Source organism: Panthera leo, chromosome F3 (assembly GCF_018350215.1).
Source record: "Panthera leo isolate Ple1 chromosome F3, P.leo_Ple1_pat1.1, whole genome shotgun sequence".
Taxonomy (NCBI): Eukaryota; Metazoa; Chordata; class Mammalia; order Carnivora; family Felidae; genus Panthera; species Panthera leo.
This window is the reverse complement of record NC_056696.1, coordinates 2,666,245-2,681,232: the sequence shown is the minus strand read 5'-3', so window position 1 is coordinate 2,681,232 and position 14,988 is coordinate 2,666,245. Positions and strand designations below refer to the sequence as shown.

General features: G+C 62.7%; 1 protein-coding gene across 4 annotated transcripts in view; it reads left to right on the top strand.

The window, feature by feature from the left end:
- TMEM63A (transmembrane protein 63A) overlaps positions 1–14,351 on the top strand; it is a 28,478-nt gene extending 14,127 nt beyond the window's left edge. For 2 of the 4 annotated variants that reach the window (XM_042924963.1, XM_042924964.1), the window contains 15 exons: positions 728–798; positions 2,152–2,232; positions 2,680–2,803; positions 2,890–3,023; positions 4,010–4,147; positions 5,283–5,436; positions 7,757–7,863; positions 7,956–8,042; positions 8,460–8,522; positions 9,791–9,953; positions 10,238–10,397; positions 11,752–11,919; positions 12,576–12,691; positions 12,929–12,991; positions 13,487–14,351. In XM_042924963.1, coding sequence (XP_042780897.1) covers positions 728–798; positions 2,152–2,232; positions 2,680–2,803; positions 2,890–3,023; positions 4,010–4,147; positions 5,283–5,436; positions 7,757–7,863; positions 7,956–8,042; positions 8,460–8,522; positions 9,791–9,953; positions 10,238–10,397; positions 11,752–11,919; positions 12,576–12,691; positions 12,929–12,991; positions 13,487–13,660 — 1,803 coding nt within the window. In that variant the 3' untranslated portion in view covers positions 13,661–14,351. The remainder of the gene's footprint in view (positions 1–727; positions 799–2,151; positions 2,233–2,679; positions 2,804–2,889; positions 3,024–4,009; positions 4,148–5,282; positions 5,437–7,756; positions 7,864–7,955; positions 8,043–8,459; positions 8,523–9,790; positions 9,954–10,237; positions 10,398–11,751; positions 11,920–12,575; positions 12,692–12,928; positions 12,992–13,486) is intronic. The other 2 variants (XM_042924962.1, XM_042924965.1) reach the window with 2 other exon arrangements.
- Positions 14,352–14,988: the final 637 nt, after the last annotated feature.

The window sequence follows — 14,988 nt, the reverse complement described above, 5'->3', positions numbered from 1 at the left end:
GCTTTTCGTTCATTCGTTTGTTAATTTTTTTTTTATTTCATACATTTCTTTTTGTTTCATGTTTGTCTTTGAGAGAGACAGAGACAGAATGCGAGTGGGTTAGGGGCAGAGAGAGGGGGAGGCACAGAATCCGAGGCAGGCTCCAGGCTCTGAGCCGTCGGCACAGAGCCCGACGTGGGGCTCGAGCCCACGAACGGTGAGATTGTGACCCGAGCTGAAGTCGGACGCTCAACCGGCTGAGCCACCCAGGCGCCCCAATTCACTTGTTATTTTTAAGGTTTTTATGTGTTTATTTTTTGAGAGAGAGAGAGGGAGAGATAGCACGAGCAGGGGAGGAGCAAAGAGAGAGGGAGAGAGGACCCCAAGCAGGCCTTGCCCTGTCAGCACAGAGCCCGATACGGGGCTCGATCCCACGAACCGGGAGATCGTGACCTGAGCCGAAATCAGTGGTCGGACGCTTAACTGACTGAGCCACCCAGGTGCCTGACGTTAGCTTCTAAAATCTTTCTGATTAGGGGCATCTGGGGGGGGGGGGGGGGTCAGTCGGTTAAGCATGTGAAGGACCCCCTCCGGGCTCTGCCAGGGGAGCACCGGCCCCTCTGAGCTCTCACTGTGTTCCGTGGGGAGGGGCGGGGCTGGTGGGCTTGAACAGGGCGGAAACCCTGGGCCCGCCTGGGGACTGGCGTGCCCTGGGGTGACATCCCCCCCCCATGTGTGTCTCTGGCAGGTGAGGCGGACCTTGTTCATCACGGGACTCCCCCGCGACAGCAAGAAGGAGACGGTGCAGACCCACTTCCGGTGAGCAGGGCTGTGGCCCCTCCAGGCGGGGCAGGTGCCTCAGGCGGGCGCTCTGTCTTCTCTTTGGGCGCCCAGAGCCTTGGCGAAGGGCCCGGCCCTGCCGTGCGAGCATCCCATGGCCGCCGTGTGCCAGCCTGCTGTGGAAGGCTTCTAGAAGGCTGGGGTCTAGAAGGCCTGTCCGCTGCAGGCCGCCCCGGGGGACCACAGCAGCTGGAGCACAGGCCAGGCTGTAGGTGCAGAGAAACAGCTCGAGGGCACGAGCGGGTCTCCGGGGGGTGGGGGGGCCTGCGCTGGCACAGGCGTCCGCCCACGGGTGTCTCTGGAGGGAGCATCTGCACCAAGGAGTCCTGAGGTGGAGGCGGAGGCAGGGCTCCTCTGGGGGAGGCCGTGTGTGTGTGTGTGTGTGTGTGTGTGTGTGTGTGTGTGGTGCCAGGGATGCAGGGGAGGGGGGTGTGGAGCAGGAGAGGGGAGGGCAGGTGCAGAGGCCCCTGGACCCCGGCTGGAGGGCTTGCCCCAGGCGGCGAGCCGAGGCTTCAGTCCGAACGTGCCCCTCCCAGTCCCGCAGCCACTAACTTGCCGCGGGGACTCGGGGTGACCACGGTGTAACTCAGCACTATTTGCGGACGACGGCGATTCGTAGAAACAGAGAGCGAGAGCCTGATTTTGCGTGTCTGGTGGGCAGGGAGCATCGTTTAGCGGCCACTGGTGCCCGGCTGCCTCGATTCACATCTGGGCTCCGACAGCCACTCGCGGTGTGACCTTGGGCACAAGTCGCTTAACTTCTCCGGCCCTTATTTTCCTCATCTGTAAAATGGGGACAGAACCTCCCAGGCTATGGTGAGGACGGCATAGTGAATACCGTGGGAGCACCCGGCCGGTGTGAGTCCACACACACACACTTGTGAGGGTCGTACTACGGTTGTTAACGCGGGTGTAGACGTTTGCTGGGCTGCGAGCCCCCTGTGTTCATTGAACCTGAAAGGTCTGTGATCTTCAAAAAGGGGCCACACGCTGGGTAGGATTTCCGCACGGTCCAAGGTAGGCGTGAGCCAGAGCAGACGATAGTGCTCTTCCTCCGGGTGGGTGAAGGAGGTCACGAACCGGATTCATCTGGCCCCACACGCGCCCGCTGACGTACAGCCGAGCGGGCACGAGCCTTTCAGTTTCAGGCGATTGCTTTCGTGCTGTTAAAAAAAAAAAGGCCTCTTTGTGTTGAATTTCAAAATTTCACCCTTTGTAAAAAGACGAAAGGAAAGAGGTTTCTGTGGTACCCCGAGTACCCTCGGGGACTTGGGGGGGATCTCTCCTGCCGGGGGGGGGGTTCTCTTTTCCGACGGCCTGCCTTGCGCACAGGGACGCATATCCCACGTGCGAAGTGGTGGACGTACAGTTGTGCTACGACGTGGCCAGGCTGATTCACCTGTGCAGGGAGAGGTGAGCGGGGCTGGTCGGTGGCCGGAAGCCTGTCCCTCCCTCCTGGGCCGCCCACCCTGCCGCCTCGCTGCTGGTGGGGGGCCTGGGCGGAGCCCCCAGGGGGGAAGGCAGGAGGGGGGGCTCTGCCCCTTTCTTGTTTGGAAAGCTGACCCCCTGGGGCGCCAGGGGGGCTCAGTCGGTTAAGCCTCCGACCCTTGGTCTCAGATCGGTTCGTGAGTTCGAGACCCGCGTCGGGCTCCGCTTGGGCAGTGTGGATCCTGCTTGGGATTCTCTCTCCCCTGCTCTCCGCCCCTCCCCGGCTTGCGCTCGCTCTCTCTCTGACTCTCAAAATAAACTTTAAAAAAGAAAGCTGAGCTCCTGGGCCTGGCGGTTGGACAGTGGGCGTGGGGTCTGTGCCGCAGGGTTATGGTGACTCTGACGTGTGCCCCCCTACCCCCACCCCTGCAGGAAGAAGACAGAAAAGAGCCTGACCTATTACACGAACCTGCGGGCGAAGACAGGCCAGTGGACCCTCATCAACCCCAGGCCCTGCGGCCAGTTCTGCTGTTGCAAAGTGCCGGGGTGCGAGTGGGTGAGGGCCCGGCTCCCCGCGGGAGTGCCACGGGGTCCCCGCCGCCCGCGCAGGGCCTGTGGTCACGAGGGGGTGCGTGTCCTCAGGAGGATGCCGTCTCCTACTACGCGCGCATGAGGGACAGGCTGCTGGAGAGGATCGCGGACGAGGAGCGCCGGGTGCAGGAGCAGCCCCTGGGCATGGCCTTCGTCACCTTCCAGGAGAAGTCCATGGCCACCTAGTGAGTGGGGCGCGTCCGGGGCCCTTTGTCTCCTCCAGGTGACTTACGACCCGCCCCTGGGACGGGCTGGGGCTGGGGCAGGCCACACTCCCCCCATCATCCCAGCCCAGGTGCGTGTGACACGCGCGGGGTGATCCTCGCGCGAGGTGAGTCCCTCGTGGGTTGACGTGGCCTCACCCCCGGGCCGAGCTCCCACCAGCCGTGCCAGGGAAGGCGTCCAGCATTCTGCCGCCCCCCTTCAGATGTCCACTCTGGACCGCAGATGATCTTCTGTGCTGGGTTTTCCGTCGCACAGATGCACAGACCCCAGGCACTGGGGGTCTCCCTGCTGCAGAGCTGGGGGCCCCGGGGCCAGGCTGCGGAGCACACGTGGGCCCCAGCACGGGGCTCTGGCTCCTGGAGTGGCGTCACGCCTGGGGTGGGGGACGCAGGCGGCCACACAAGTGCCCCTTCCCTGCCCTCTCTGCGGGCACCGCACACCCGGGAAAAGTCCCCTGCAGCCAGGCCAGAGCCAGGAGGGGCTCGTGGAAAGGGGGGCGTGCTGAGGCAGGAGTGAGGGGCGTGGAGACGGCGGGGGTCCAGGTGGCAGTCCGGGGGGGCCCTGGGCGTCAGGGTGGGAAGAAGTGAGGACAGCGAGGCCCTGGCCCGGCCGCGCGGTGCGTCCACGGCCCCGGCTTCCTGGGCGGCCGGGGGTGATGATGGCGCAGGGAGCAGCCGTGGTCCAGGGGTGCAGCGGCCAGACAGGGTGCGCACCTGAGCCGGAGAGCCTCGGGATCCTGACGCGGAGGCAGGAGTGACCCCTGGCTCGCCGCGTGGTCCTGAGGATGAGGCCAAGTCCTCCCCGTGAGCCGTAGTAACGGCTAACCTAGCAACCCGCTGAAAGAGCAACGGCCCCGGGGCCCCGCGGCGTCTGCCCTCACTCTGCGCGTGTGCGCGGTGCCCCGGGTGTCTGGGCCACCGCCACGTCTGCTCTTCCTTCCTGGCAGCATCCTCAAAGACTTCAACGCCTGCAAGTGTCAGAGCCTCCGGTGCAAAGGCGAGCCCCAGCCGTCCTCCTGCAGCGCGGAGCTCCGTATCTCCAAGTGGACGGTCTCCTTTGCCACGTACCCCGAGGACATCTGCTGGTGAGGCCCCGGCCCTGGACCGGGGAGTGGGGAGGGGCCCCAGGCCGGGCATCACAGGTGTGAGCTGGCCTTCAGGGTCCCCCCACCATAGCTCCTGGCTCCGCTCTGGGCCTGGGGTGGGCGTGGGGGGATGCGTCAGGTGGGGGGGGGGCATCCACACCCGGCACTGCGCTCCAGTGATGCCCCCCAGCATCCGGGGTGTCCGGGAGCCACGTCTATAATTTCCAGTTTCCTTTCGGCCGCGTTGAAAAAGTGGAAGGAAACTGTTCAACTTAATTTCATAATCTCTCTCTCCTTATATATCCGAAATATTATTGCTCTGATGTGATCAGTTACTCTCTGGTGGAGATGCGTCTCTTTTTCATACTCAGTAGCTTTGAAATCCGGCGTGTATGTTGTCTTGAGTCGGACCAGCCCCGGTTCCGGGCTCGGTAGCCCCTGGCTGCTGTATCGTGTGGCGTTAGGTCTAGCCTGGGGACACGCTGCTGAGCTCGGCCGCGTCCACGGGGGCCGTTGGTGAGCCTTGAGCACAGTGCCGGGGGTGAGCGCAGCCCCAGCAGAGCCCCCAGCATGGCTGGCCTCAGCTCCCTGCCCAGAGCGAGCTTTGGGAGCGTCTCCGGGGCTCCGAGCTGGCCTCTGATGGTTCACAGGGCTTCCCAAACGTGGGGGCAGCGTGCTGCTGTGTTCTCGGTGGGGTGAGAGGCCAGCATGGTCGCCGTGGGGCCTGGGCACTGCTGTCCCCTCCCTCCCTCCCTCTGCGTGTACCCAGCCCCCGGGGCCCGTGTCGCTGGTCACCAGGCCTTGCGGACGTGGCCGTGTCGTAGCCTCGTTCTGTCTGTCTGGGTGACCGTGGAGTCCCTTTGGTGGGTTCTGGCCCCCGGGCTATGGCCGGGGAGCCGTGTGAGCGGTGGATAACCTGTTTTCCCTCTGAACTCAAGGGGACCCCGCATTTGACCTTGCTGGAGCTGAAGGTCGGTACAGAGGGCTCACCTGTACTCCTGGGGTCCAAGTGCCTCAGTCTGGTCTCTCGCCGGGCCTCGATGTGACCCGCTGACCCACCTGGGGGCACCGGGGGCGTGGTCGGCAGCCCGGCCTGGGGGGGTCTCAGCCTCCAAGCCTGTGTCCCCTCCTGCAGGAAGAACCTCTCCGTCCAGGGCTTCCGCTGGTGGCTCCAGTGGCTGGGCATCAACTTCACTCTGTTCGTGGGGCTCTTCTTCCTGACCACCCCCGCCATCATCCTGTCCACCATAGACAAGTTCAATGTCACCAAACCCATCCGTGAGCTCAACGTGAGTGACCACGCTACAAGCCCGTCCTGCAGGGCTGGGGACGAGAAGGCATGGGGGGGGGGGTGGTGGCTGGAGCCCAGGGACATGGGGGCTGAACCAGGAGCCGTGCCTCTCAGCTCACGTCCGTGCCTTTAGGCCTTGAGCAGGTGTGGCCACATTTACGACACTGGTTTACGACACGCGCGCGCCCGTGCGTGTTTTCGAAATCAATCTGAACGTTCAACGGTAGGGTCGTGTGAGCTGAAGGGCACATACTGATGGAAAGTTAAGTATCTGTTACATAATCGTTGACTCGTTGATTCTGGACAGGCAACAAATGATTATTTAAAATCTTAGACGAATCGAGACAACGAAACGCTTCCTGAAGTGGCCTCTGCTTGAAAACAATATTGGTTTCCCCAGGGCACCTGGGGGCTCAGGCGTCCACCTCTTGGTTTTGGCTCAGGTTGTGATCTCACAGTTCGTGAGATCGAGCCCCTGTGTCGGGCTCTGAGCTGATAGCGTGCAGCCTGCTTGGGATTCTCTCTCTCCTGCTCTCTCTCTGTTCCCTCCCCTGCTCGCTCTTTCAAAATAAATAAATAAACGTAAAAAAATTAAAAAGATACTGATTTCCCATAATTGGCTCTGTTGAAATATCCCCCTAAATCTTTTTTTTTTTTCCTCCAGTTCCACTTGGCATTCAGTCAGTCACGCTCAGGGCAAGCACGCGGGGCTAGAAGGCGTGAGGGCCTCGCTGTGCCGTCCCCCAGCTGACGAATTCCGAACGCTGGGTTTTCATCCCAAAGCTGGGGCGAAGGCACCTGCCGGATGATCGTTGCGGGGTTCTGGTGATGGTGACCACATAAGCTGCTGTGTGGCCCAGGCCTTCTTACCCGACTCAGTGTATAACAATAATAACCCCTTGCGCACATTAAGAATTTTGTTTATCTTTAGAAGCGTGTCAGTGTTCACGCCTTTGCGCATCTTTGGATGTATGGCCAAGTCTGTTCTTTTGAGGGTGGAATCGGCCGAGTGGAACCCTCTTTGTCGATTCTCCCTAAACCAGTTTCGGTTTCTTATGGTAAAGCAAGAATCTACAGATATTTGCAACACTGTTCTAAGAACAGGACCCTCCTGGCTCTCATTCCGTCCGTTTTCTACAGTTCATTTACTCTCGTCTCATTCAATAGCATTAAAAAAAAATTTTTTTATATTTATTTTATTTTTGAGAGAGAGAGAGAGACAGAGTGCGAGCAGGGGAGGGGCAGAGAGAGAGGGAGACACAGAGTCCGAAGCAGGCTCCAGGCCCTGAGCTGTCCGCACAGAGCCCGATGCGGGTTTCAAACCCACAAACCGCAAGATCGTGACAAAGTCGGATGTTTAACCAACTGAACAACCCAGGCGCCCTTCAATAGCATTTTTTAAATTTTTTGTTTGAGAGTGTGCACGGGTGGGGGAGGGGCAGAGGGCGAGAGAGAGAGAGAGAGAGAGAGAATCTCGAGACTCCAGGCTTAGTGCAGAGCCTGACGTGGGGCTCGATCCCACGGCCCTGGGATCATGACCTGAGCCGAAGTCGGACGCCCAACCGACTGAGCCACCCAGGCGCCCCAGTACGCAGCTTTTTTTTTTTTTTTTTTTTTAAATTTTTTTTCAACGTTTTTTATTTTTGGGACAGAGAGAGACAGACAGAGCATGAACGGGGGAGGGGCAGAGAGAGAGGGAGACACAGAATCGGAAACAGGCTCCAGGCTCTGAGCCATCAGCCCAGAGCCCGACGCGGGGCTCGAACTCACGGACCGCGAGATCGTGACCTGGCTGAAGTCGGACGCTTAACCGACTGCGCCACCCAGGCGCCCCATTACGCAGCTTTTTAAAAATGCCTGTTTTATCAGGGAAAGTAGGCAGCTCATGTGATTGCAATAGTGAGCATATCAGGCACAGGCGGAGTTAGGTCACTGCTGGGCGGGAGGGAGCTGAGCGGGCAGGCCTCCTGGGGAGGCCCTGGCTTCCGTGTTCCCACTTGCCCTTGGTTGCGCAGAGGGGAGCCGGCGGTGGGGGTGGGGGTGGGGCGCAGTCGCTCTGGGCAGTCAGACAGGTGGAGATCGGTTGTATGTGAAGGTACTTTCTCTGCTCATCCAGCCCTACTAACACCAAGCGCCGTTCTGGTCTGTTCGGCCAACGGCACGGGACACCTGCTCTGTATGGGGCACAGCGTCGGCCCTGGGGGGCAAGGCAAGGGCGACCGGGAGTTCCTGGAGTCGCCGTGACAGCAGGTCGTGGCCTCCAAGCCCCCGTGGCCACAGCCCCTCCACCTGTGTCTTCTGTGGGCCGTGTTTTGCAGGACCCGGTCATCAGTCAGTTTTTCCCGACCCTCCTCCTGTGGTCCTTCTCGGCCCTGCTCCCCACCATCGTCTACTACTCCACGCTGCTGGAGTCTCACTGGACCAAGTGAGTGAGGACGCTCGCCCGACGGCGTCCGTGGGCGCCCAGCAGGGGTCTTGGGGGGGCACCGGGCAGGGCTCACCTCTGACTTCCTGCAGGTCAGGAGAAAACGAGATCATGATGTCCAAGGTCTATATATTCTTGATCTTCATGGTGCTGATCCTGCCGTCCCTCGGCCTCACCAGGTACGCGTCGTCACCTCCTGCCCTGAGTTCACAGTCAGGGTCTGGACGGCTCCGTCCCCAAGTGGTTTTAGAGGATGCAGATCCCTGACGACACTTAAGCTGGTCCCTCCCACTTGGGGTGCCGTTGGGGGGCAGGCTCACGGATTGTTCCGGAGATCCGGTCTCTCTTCCTTAAAAAGAAGCTTGAAGACAACATTTCCGCCCAGGGGGAGGGTCGAGTCACGGCTGTGTTGATTTTAAGGGAGGGGGCCGCCGTTGGAGCAGCCCCTCATAGGCTGCTCTGGAGTGGGGGCACCTTAGACGACAGATGGGGGTCCCGATGTCCCGCCTGCTGGTGAGAGCAGGGAAGAATGAAAACGGGTCGCGATCACCTGGAGGGCTGGACATAAATTCTTACAGGATTCATTTTTCTTCCAGTCTGGATTTTTTCTTTCGGTGGCTCTTTGACAAAACTTCCTCCGAAGCCTCTATCAGGTTGGAGTAAGTATCGGCCACATTGCATTTTGGAGCCACGGTCCCGGGGAGAGGTCCCACGGGGGCTCGGCCATGGCTGCGCTGGGGCTGGGGGCGCGGCGGCCTGTGCCCGGCACAGACGTCTCCTCCTGAGGCCATCGGGGCCGGGGAAGCCCACGGCCCCTGGCAGGGCTGAGGCCGCCCTATGGGAGCTGACCCACTTTGTGCCAGGTGTGCAGAAGTGTGGTTAATCTTTTAGGCTGAAACTCCATCAGGGGCAGTCTTGTTCATTCTTGGAAACTCACTTACTTACTGAGAACGGAGCCGCTCGGGGAGAAGGAACCCGTGGGTCCCAGTGGTGCCGGGGAGGCCGGGGTGGGGACGGCCACGCGGCTGTGTGGTTGGGCCCGGGCCCTGTTTACCCCCGGAGAACAGAATTGAACCTGTCTCTGGGGTGTGTCCCCCTGAGAGGGCGTTGCGGGCTAAATGCTTTATTCTTTTTCTCGTTGAACCTTTACGACAAGCTGTGGGGGTAGGCGCCATTGTTTTTCCATTTTATGGATGGGGAGACTGAGGCTCAGAGATGTTGGAATAGCTTGCCCTGGGCTACCCAGCCCGTTAACTCGGCCTGAGCCCCGACTGCCCTACCCTTTGGGCCCTAATACCGGCCCCCAGCCTTGGCATTGACTCATCCATCCCAGGGTTGGTAGGAAGGCTGGCCGAGTTTCCTGGGAAGATTAGACCGAATTATTCCACGTGGGTTCTTGCTGGTCAGGCTGAGGGCTCGGGGGCTGGCGGCCACAGGCGGGCACCCACACACCCGGCCAGCTCCCGTCTGGGTGGACTGTGGCTTCCAGATGGCCAGATCCGGCGCTCGGGGCTGGGCCCTCACCTTCATGAACCATCAGCCGCGTCTGACACATCGTCACGCCTTCGTCCGCGAAGGCTCCAGGATGGCCCTGTCCCGGTTCTCTTCCCATCATGGGTTCTCCTGCGTCTCCCCGACGCCAGTGGCCCTGCTCTCAGTGACCTCAGCTGGACCCCAGCCTTCGTGCCCCCGTGCTCCCGAGTTGGAGCCTGCGGGCCCCGTGCACCCGCGGCCCTGCGCCCAGGGCTGCCCACGAGTGTCTGGCTGCCCCAGCCGAGGGGCCCTGGGGCGCCTGTCCCCTCCGTGCCCTCCCCCGCCGCACCTGGTCCGGAGCGAGCATCCGCACCAAATGCAGGGGCTCCGCTCCCGCCCCGCCGAGCGCCCCTCCCGGGGCGGGAAAGAGGCTCACAGCCCGGCCGCCCCCCAGGTGCGTCTTCCTGCCCGACCAGGGCGCCTTCTTCGTGAACTACGTCATCGCCTCGGCCTTCATTGGCAACGGCATGGAGCTGCTGCGGCTGCCGGGCCTGGTCCTCTACACCTGCCGCATGGTCGTGGCCAAGACGGCCGCCGACCGCAGGAACATCAAGCAGGTACACCCCGCCCCCCTCCACGGGGCCGGTGATCACCCGGGAGGCGCGTCCTGGGGGGGGGGGGGACGCACTCTGCACCTGTCCTCTGCGTAGACGCGGGACTCTCGGGCCTGCTGCGTAGACCCGATTGGAGCAAGGGAAACACTGAGGGAACGGGACTCCTTTCCCCCCGGCGGCCTGGGTGTGAAGCGAGCAGGGCCGGAGAGGTCCGTGCAGACGGCACCCGGGGCGGGCCGGAGAGGTCCGTGGGGCAGGGGGCAGCCGTGAGCCTCCCGTCTCCAAAGTCCTCCCCTCTCGGCCCCCGTGGCGTGGGCGGGTGGCGTGCCCTCTCGGCACAGAACCAGGCCTTCCAGTACGAGTTCGGAGCCATGTACGCGTGGATGCTGTGCGTCTTCACCGTCATCATGGCCTACAGCATCACCTGCCCCATCATCGCGCCCTTCGGTGAGTGTGGCCCCGGGGGCGGTGGCTGACCCCTCGGGGCACCCTGGGGGTGCCCCCCGCACACGGAGGACTTCTGCAGCGCCCGGGAGCCACGGGGACATCCCTGGTCCTGCTGGCCATCCCTGGCGGTGCCCCGATCCCAGCGTCCGGCGGCTACCGCCTGGCTCGCGGGTGACCGCGCCGCGTGGCAGACGCGCTCTGAATGTGTGCGCTCCGTGGGTTGTCACTCGTACCGCTCGACGCATCTCGTTTGTGGCCCCTTTCACACTCAGTGTGACACGAGTGAGGAGTAGACCCGGGATCTGAGCTGAGGACTGTTTGACTTTAAAGACAGAGATCTTGCAGCTAAAATAAAAGTGAGGAACTGCAGACGGGTGGAAGATTCTAGAAGGAAGTAGAACACCCAGCACACTGCTGGCACTGCAGCTGAGGTTTAGGGGCGGGAGGAGGTTTTAGTTTTCCGTTTACTCTTGAACTATTTAAAAAATCAACAGGTTTACTTTTTTTTTTTTTTAGTGTCTGTTTTTTAGAGAGACAGAGCGCAGGTGGGGGAGGGGGGGAGAGAGAGAGGGAGACACAGAATCTGAAGCAGCTCCAGGCTCTGAGCTGTCAGCACAGAGCCAGACGCGGGGCCCGAACTCACGTACTGTGAGATCATGACCTGAGCTGAAGTCGGACGCTCAACTGACTGAACCCCCAGGTGCCCCAAAAGTATTACTCTTTGAAAACAAAACAGGGACACCCGGCTGGCTCTGTCGGTGGAATGTGCGACTCTTGGATCTCAGGTTGTGAGTTCAAGCCCCGTGTTGGGTGTAGCGATTACTTAACAATAAAACCTTTAAAAAAAAAATAAAAAAACAAAATTTTAAAGATCCTGACATAACAGAAGCACATCCACCCTGTGTGCCGCCCCTGGGGCAGGACCCTCCGGCACCTGCCGCCTGATGAGTGCGCAGGGTCAGCTGGAGCCGGGAAGGGACAGAGAGAGGGAGCCCGGAAGGACGGTGGGGGGCTCGCGGGGGAGGGCCCGGGCAGAGGTCGGGCCAGGCATTCGGTACAAAGTAACTTCTTTCTGCAAAATGATCCTAGAATTTCTGTCTTCCCTAGGGACAGAATGACAGCTGCCTTTTACTCCTTGGGGTCAGGGGGAAGCTGGGAGAGGGCGGGGGAGAGAGCGAGCGAGTGCGAGTGTGCTCCCGAGCTGCCGGGATCTGCTTTGAGCCCCACTTTGCCTTCGTGTAGTCAGATGGCGGACCAGCCGGGCGCCGTGGACAGATCGATGCCCCGGGAGGGAGGGGGCACGGGGGCCCTTGGGTCCCCACCAGGCTTGCTGCTCACGGCCCCGTGTCCGCAGGCCTCACCTACATCCTGCTCAAGCACCTGGTGGACCGTCACAACCTGTACTTTGCCTACCTCCCGGCCAAGCTGGAGAAAAGGATCCACTTAGCGGCCGTCAACCAGGCCTTGGCCGCCCCCATCTTGTGCCTCTTCTGGCTCTATTTCTTCTCCTTCCTGCGCCTGGGTGAGGGGCCCTCTGACCAGGGCGGGGTGGGGGCGGGTGGCGGCCCTCGGCCTCCTCTTTCCGCATCCACGCCAGCCCAACAGCATCCAACCCCGTGTCCAGTCGGAACGCGGTACCCGGGCTGAGGGCTGGCTGGGGACAGCGCCGACGCCCCGCTTCCCGAACTGGCCTGAGCCCGGGGAACCCTGGAGGAGGCCGCGTCGCTCGAGAAGCCTTAGAAGGCAGTCCCTCTGTGAGCTCCGCAGGGGCTGAACCAGAGGGGACGGGCAAGCGGGCCGGATTGCTCTTTGGGGGGTGGGGGTGGAGAAGGGAAAACGGACACTCTCGGGGAAAAGAAAAAGGCAGACGGGACGTGACCGTGCCCCAGCCAGGTGGGGGAGCTTCCGTCCCGCCTGGCCCAGGACGCTGGAGCCTGGAGGGGGCTGACCGTTGGCACAGGCCATCGACTCGGTGTCCCAGTTCCTGCAATCCAACCGGGGGCGAGGCCAGTGGGTCCCTCTGTCTGTCCCAGCGATGAAGATACCACCCCAGCTGCTGGAGGGCGGGGGGCGGATGCTCTTTTCTTCCCTTTCTGCCCGAGGCAGAGGTCACGCACGGCTCCTGCCCCAGACGTGGCCCCTCTCCCCCCGCTGAGGCTGGCATCGCTGTGTCCCCAGGTCTGAAGGCCCCCCTCACCCTGTTCACCTTCCTGGCCGTCCTGCTCACCATCCTGGTCTGCCTGGTCTATACCTGCTTCGGATGCTTCAAGCACCTCAGCCCTCTGAACTACAGGGTAAGGGGCACCTCGTCCCAGCGCGTGCAGATTCTCCGTGGGCAAGCCTGGGGCTGGGGTGCGCCCTGTGCTCCCCGCCCCTTGCCCTGCCCTGCGCCGCCCACCCCGGCCCCTGCTGCCGGGAGTCTGGCACCAGCTGGTGCTCTTATCCCGAGCGGTGCCGGTCTGTGTGCCGGGAGGGTGTTCATCCGGGAAGGGCCTTTGGTCTCTCATCGCGAGTTTCTGCTGTGTCTGCAGACGGAAGAATCGGCCAGCGACAAAGGGAGCGAGGCCGAGGCCCACAGGCCACCGCCGTTCACGGTGAGTGTCCCCGGGCAACGTGCCGAGCATCTCCTGTCCAGACAGGAGGGCCCCGACCGCGTGGCACCCACGTTCCTACGTTGAGGTCACGGGAGAGGGCATCCCGGTCCCGCGGGCTGGATGTTTCACCGGGCGCCCTCCTCCCTTCCCCGGCGTGGCTAATGCCCGCTGCGGCCTGCTGCGTGAAGCCCCCGGCGTCCTGCTCCGGGTCCTTGACAAGAGCCAGGGCTGCGACAGAGACCCTGTCAGCAGCAGCCTTCTCTCCAGCCGCTTCAGGCACTCTGATGGGTGTCAGTCCTTGGACCAGCCCCAGGGAGACGGTTCTCAGATTCACTACCCAGGGGTGCACCTGCCTCCGCGGACGAGGAGACGGGCAGGCGGGTGGCGGAAATGCCTTTCTTAGCCAGGCTCTGGGGGAGGGGCCGGCGGGGGGAGTGGGGAGGAATCTCGTGCCCAGCCCCCGCCCCAGGTGCTCATGCCCCCGTATGTTGGCAGCCCTACGTGCCCCGGATTCTGAGCGGCTTGTCCTCGGAGAGAACGGCCCTGTCCCCACAGCATCAGCAGACTTATGGAGCCGTCTGTGACATCAGTGGGACCGTCCTGGGGCAGTGTCCCGCCCAGGGCCCTGCGGACAGCGACAGCAGGCCGGCTGCCTACCAGGAGGCCTGAGGGCGGCCGGGCCAGGCTCCGAGGACGGAGAGGAGGAGACCCAGGTGGAAAAGCGGCTTGACTCGGGCCCCAACCAGGCCCAGGACTACTCTGACCTGTGTGAAGCACACCTGCTCTGGGAAGACGGACCCAGAAAGGTTCCCTGGGCCCTTGGCCGAGGAAGACCGGGCGGGGCCGCCACGCAGGGAACGGCGGCCTTTCTGGTCACAGCAGCGGGGAGGGGGGCCGGTGCGTGCCGGGGACTCTGTGCGTCTCCGGGTCCCCCTTCTGCATAAATGTCCCAGCTCTGTAGCTGGGACACATCCCTGGTGATTCCGCAGGACCACATGTGGGAACGGTGCCTCAGCAGCCCCTGCGGCTGTCCCAGGTACCCGGGAGGACACAGCGAAGGACTGCTCTTCTGTGAGGACGGATTGCCCACCACCTCTGGGCACACACCCAGCGATAACCAAAGAGCCTGCGCGCAGCCCCGGGCGGGGCCGCGATGCTGGGCGAGGTTTCTTCCGGCCCCCCCCAGACCCCCCCATCGCCGCATCAAGCCGTCTCCCACCCATCGGGGCTGCGCCGCGGGAGCAGGAAGGGACCAGGCTCCTTGTTTCTGTGTCACACTGCCAGTGACAGTGGCTGGGTCAGGTCACCCTGCAGCAGGCAAGGGCAGGAGGACCATGAATAAAGCGCTCATTCGGCCAGACTGGTGAGGTCAGGGCCCCATCTACCTGCTCCCTCCCAGGCTGGGGCTAGTGCTCCCAGTGCCCTGGAGCCAGGGGGAAACCTGAGCGGGGCAGGGGGGAGGAGGAGAGGGTGTCTGCCCCTAGCTGGGCCAGGCACCACCCTTAAACTGTGAGGACAGGTGGCCCCTTGCCTAAATTTTTCTCCCCATGGGACAGGGACTCCGTTCTGGGCACCTGCCAGAGAAGCAGCCTCCCACTGCTATCAGGGGGCGCCAGAGGCCCAGGGGGGCCCTTGTGCACGGGGTAGGTGGGTGGGGGCGGGGGGTGGCTCCATCCTGCAGGGGCGAGGCTGGGGCTGGGGCTCCATCCGGCAGGGGTGGGGTGGGGCTGGGGGGGTGGGCTCCATCCTTCAGGGAAGGGGGTAGGGGTGGGGCTCCATCCTGCAGGGGCAGGGCGTGGCCCAGGCCTCCTGAGACCCCACCCCTGCACCGCCCAGCCTCAGGTCCTGCTGGGTGTTCTAGGTGCCCAGGACACCCTGTGGGGGGGGGGAGGGGTCGAGTGGGGCCTCCTTCCCCAGCCCAGACCGTATGCCTGCCAGCTCTCCTGGGAGGGGACCCCATGTGGGGCCGGGACAAGCAGAGGTCACCTGGTTCCAGC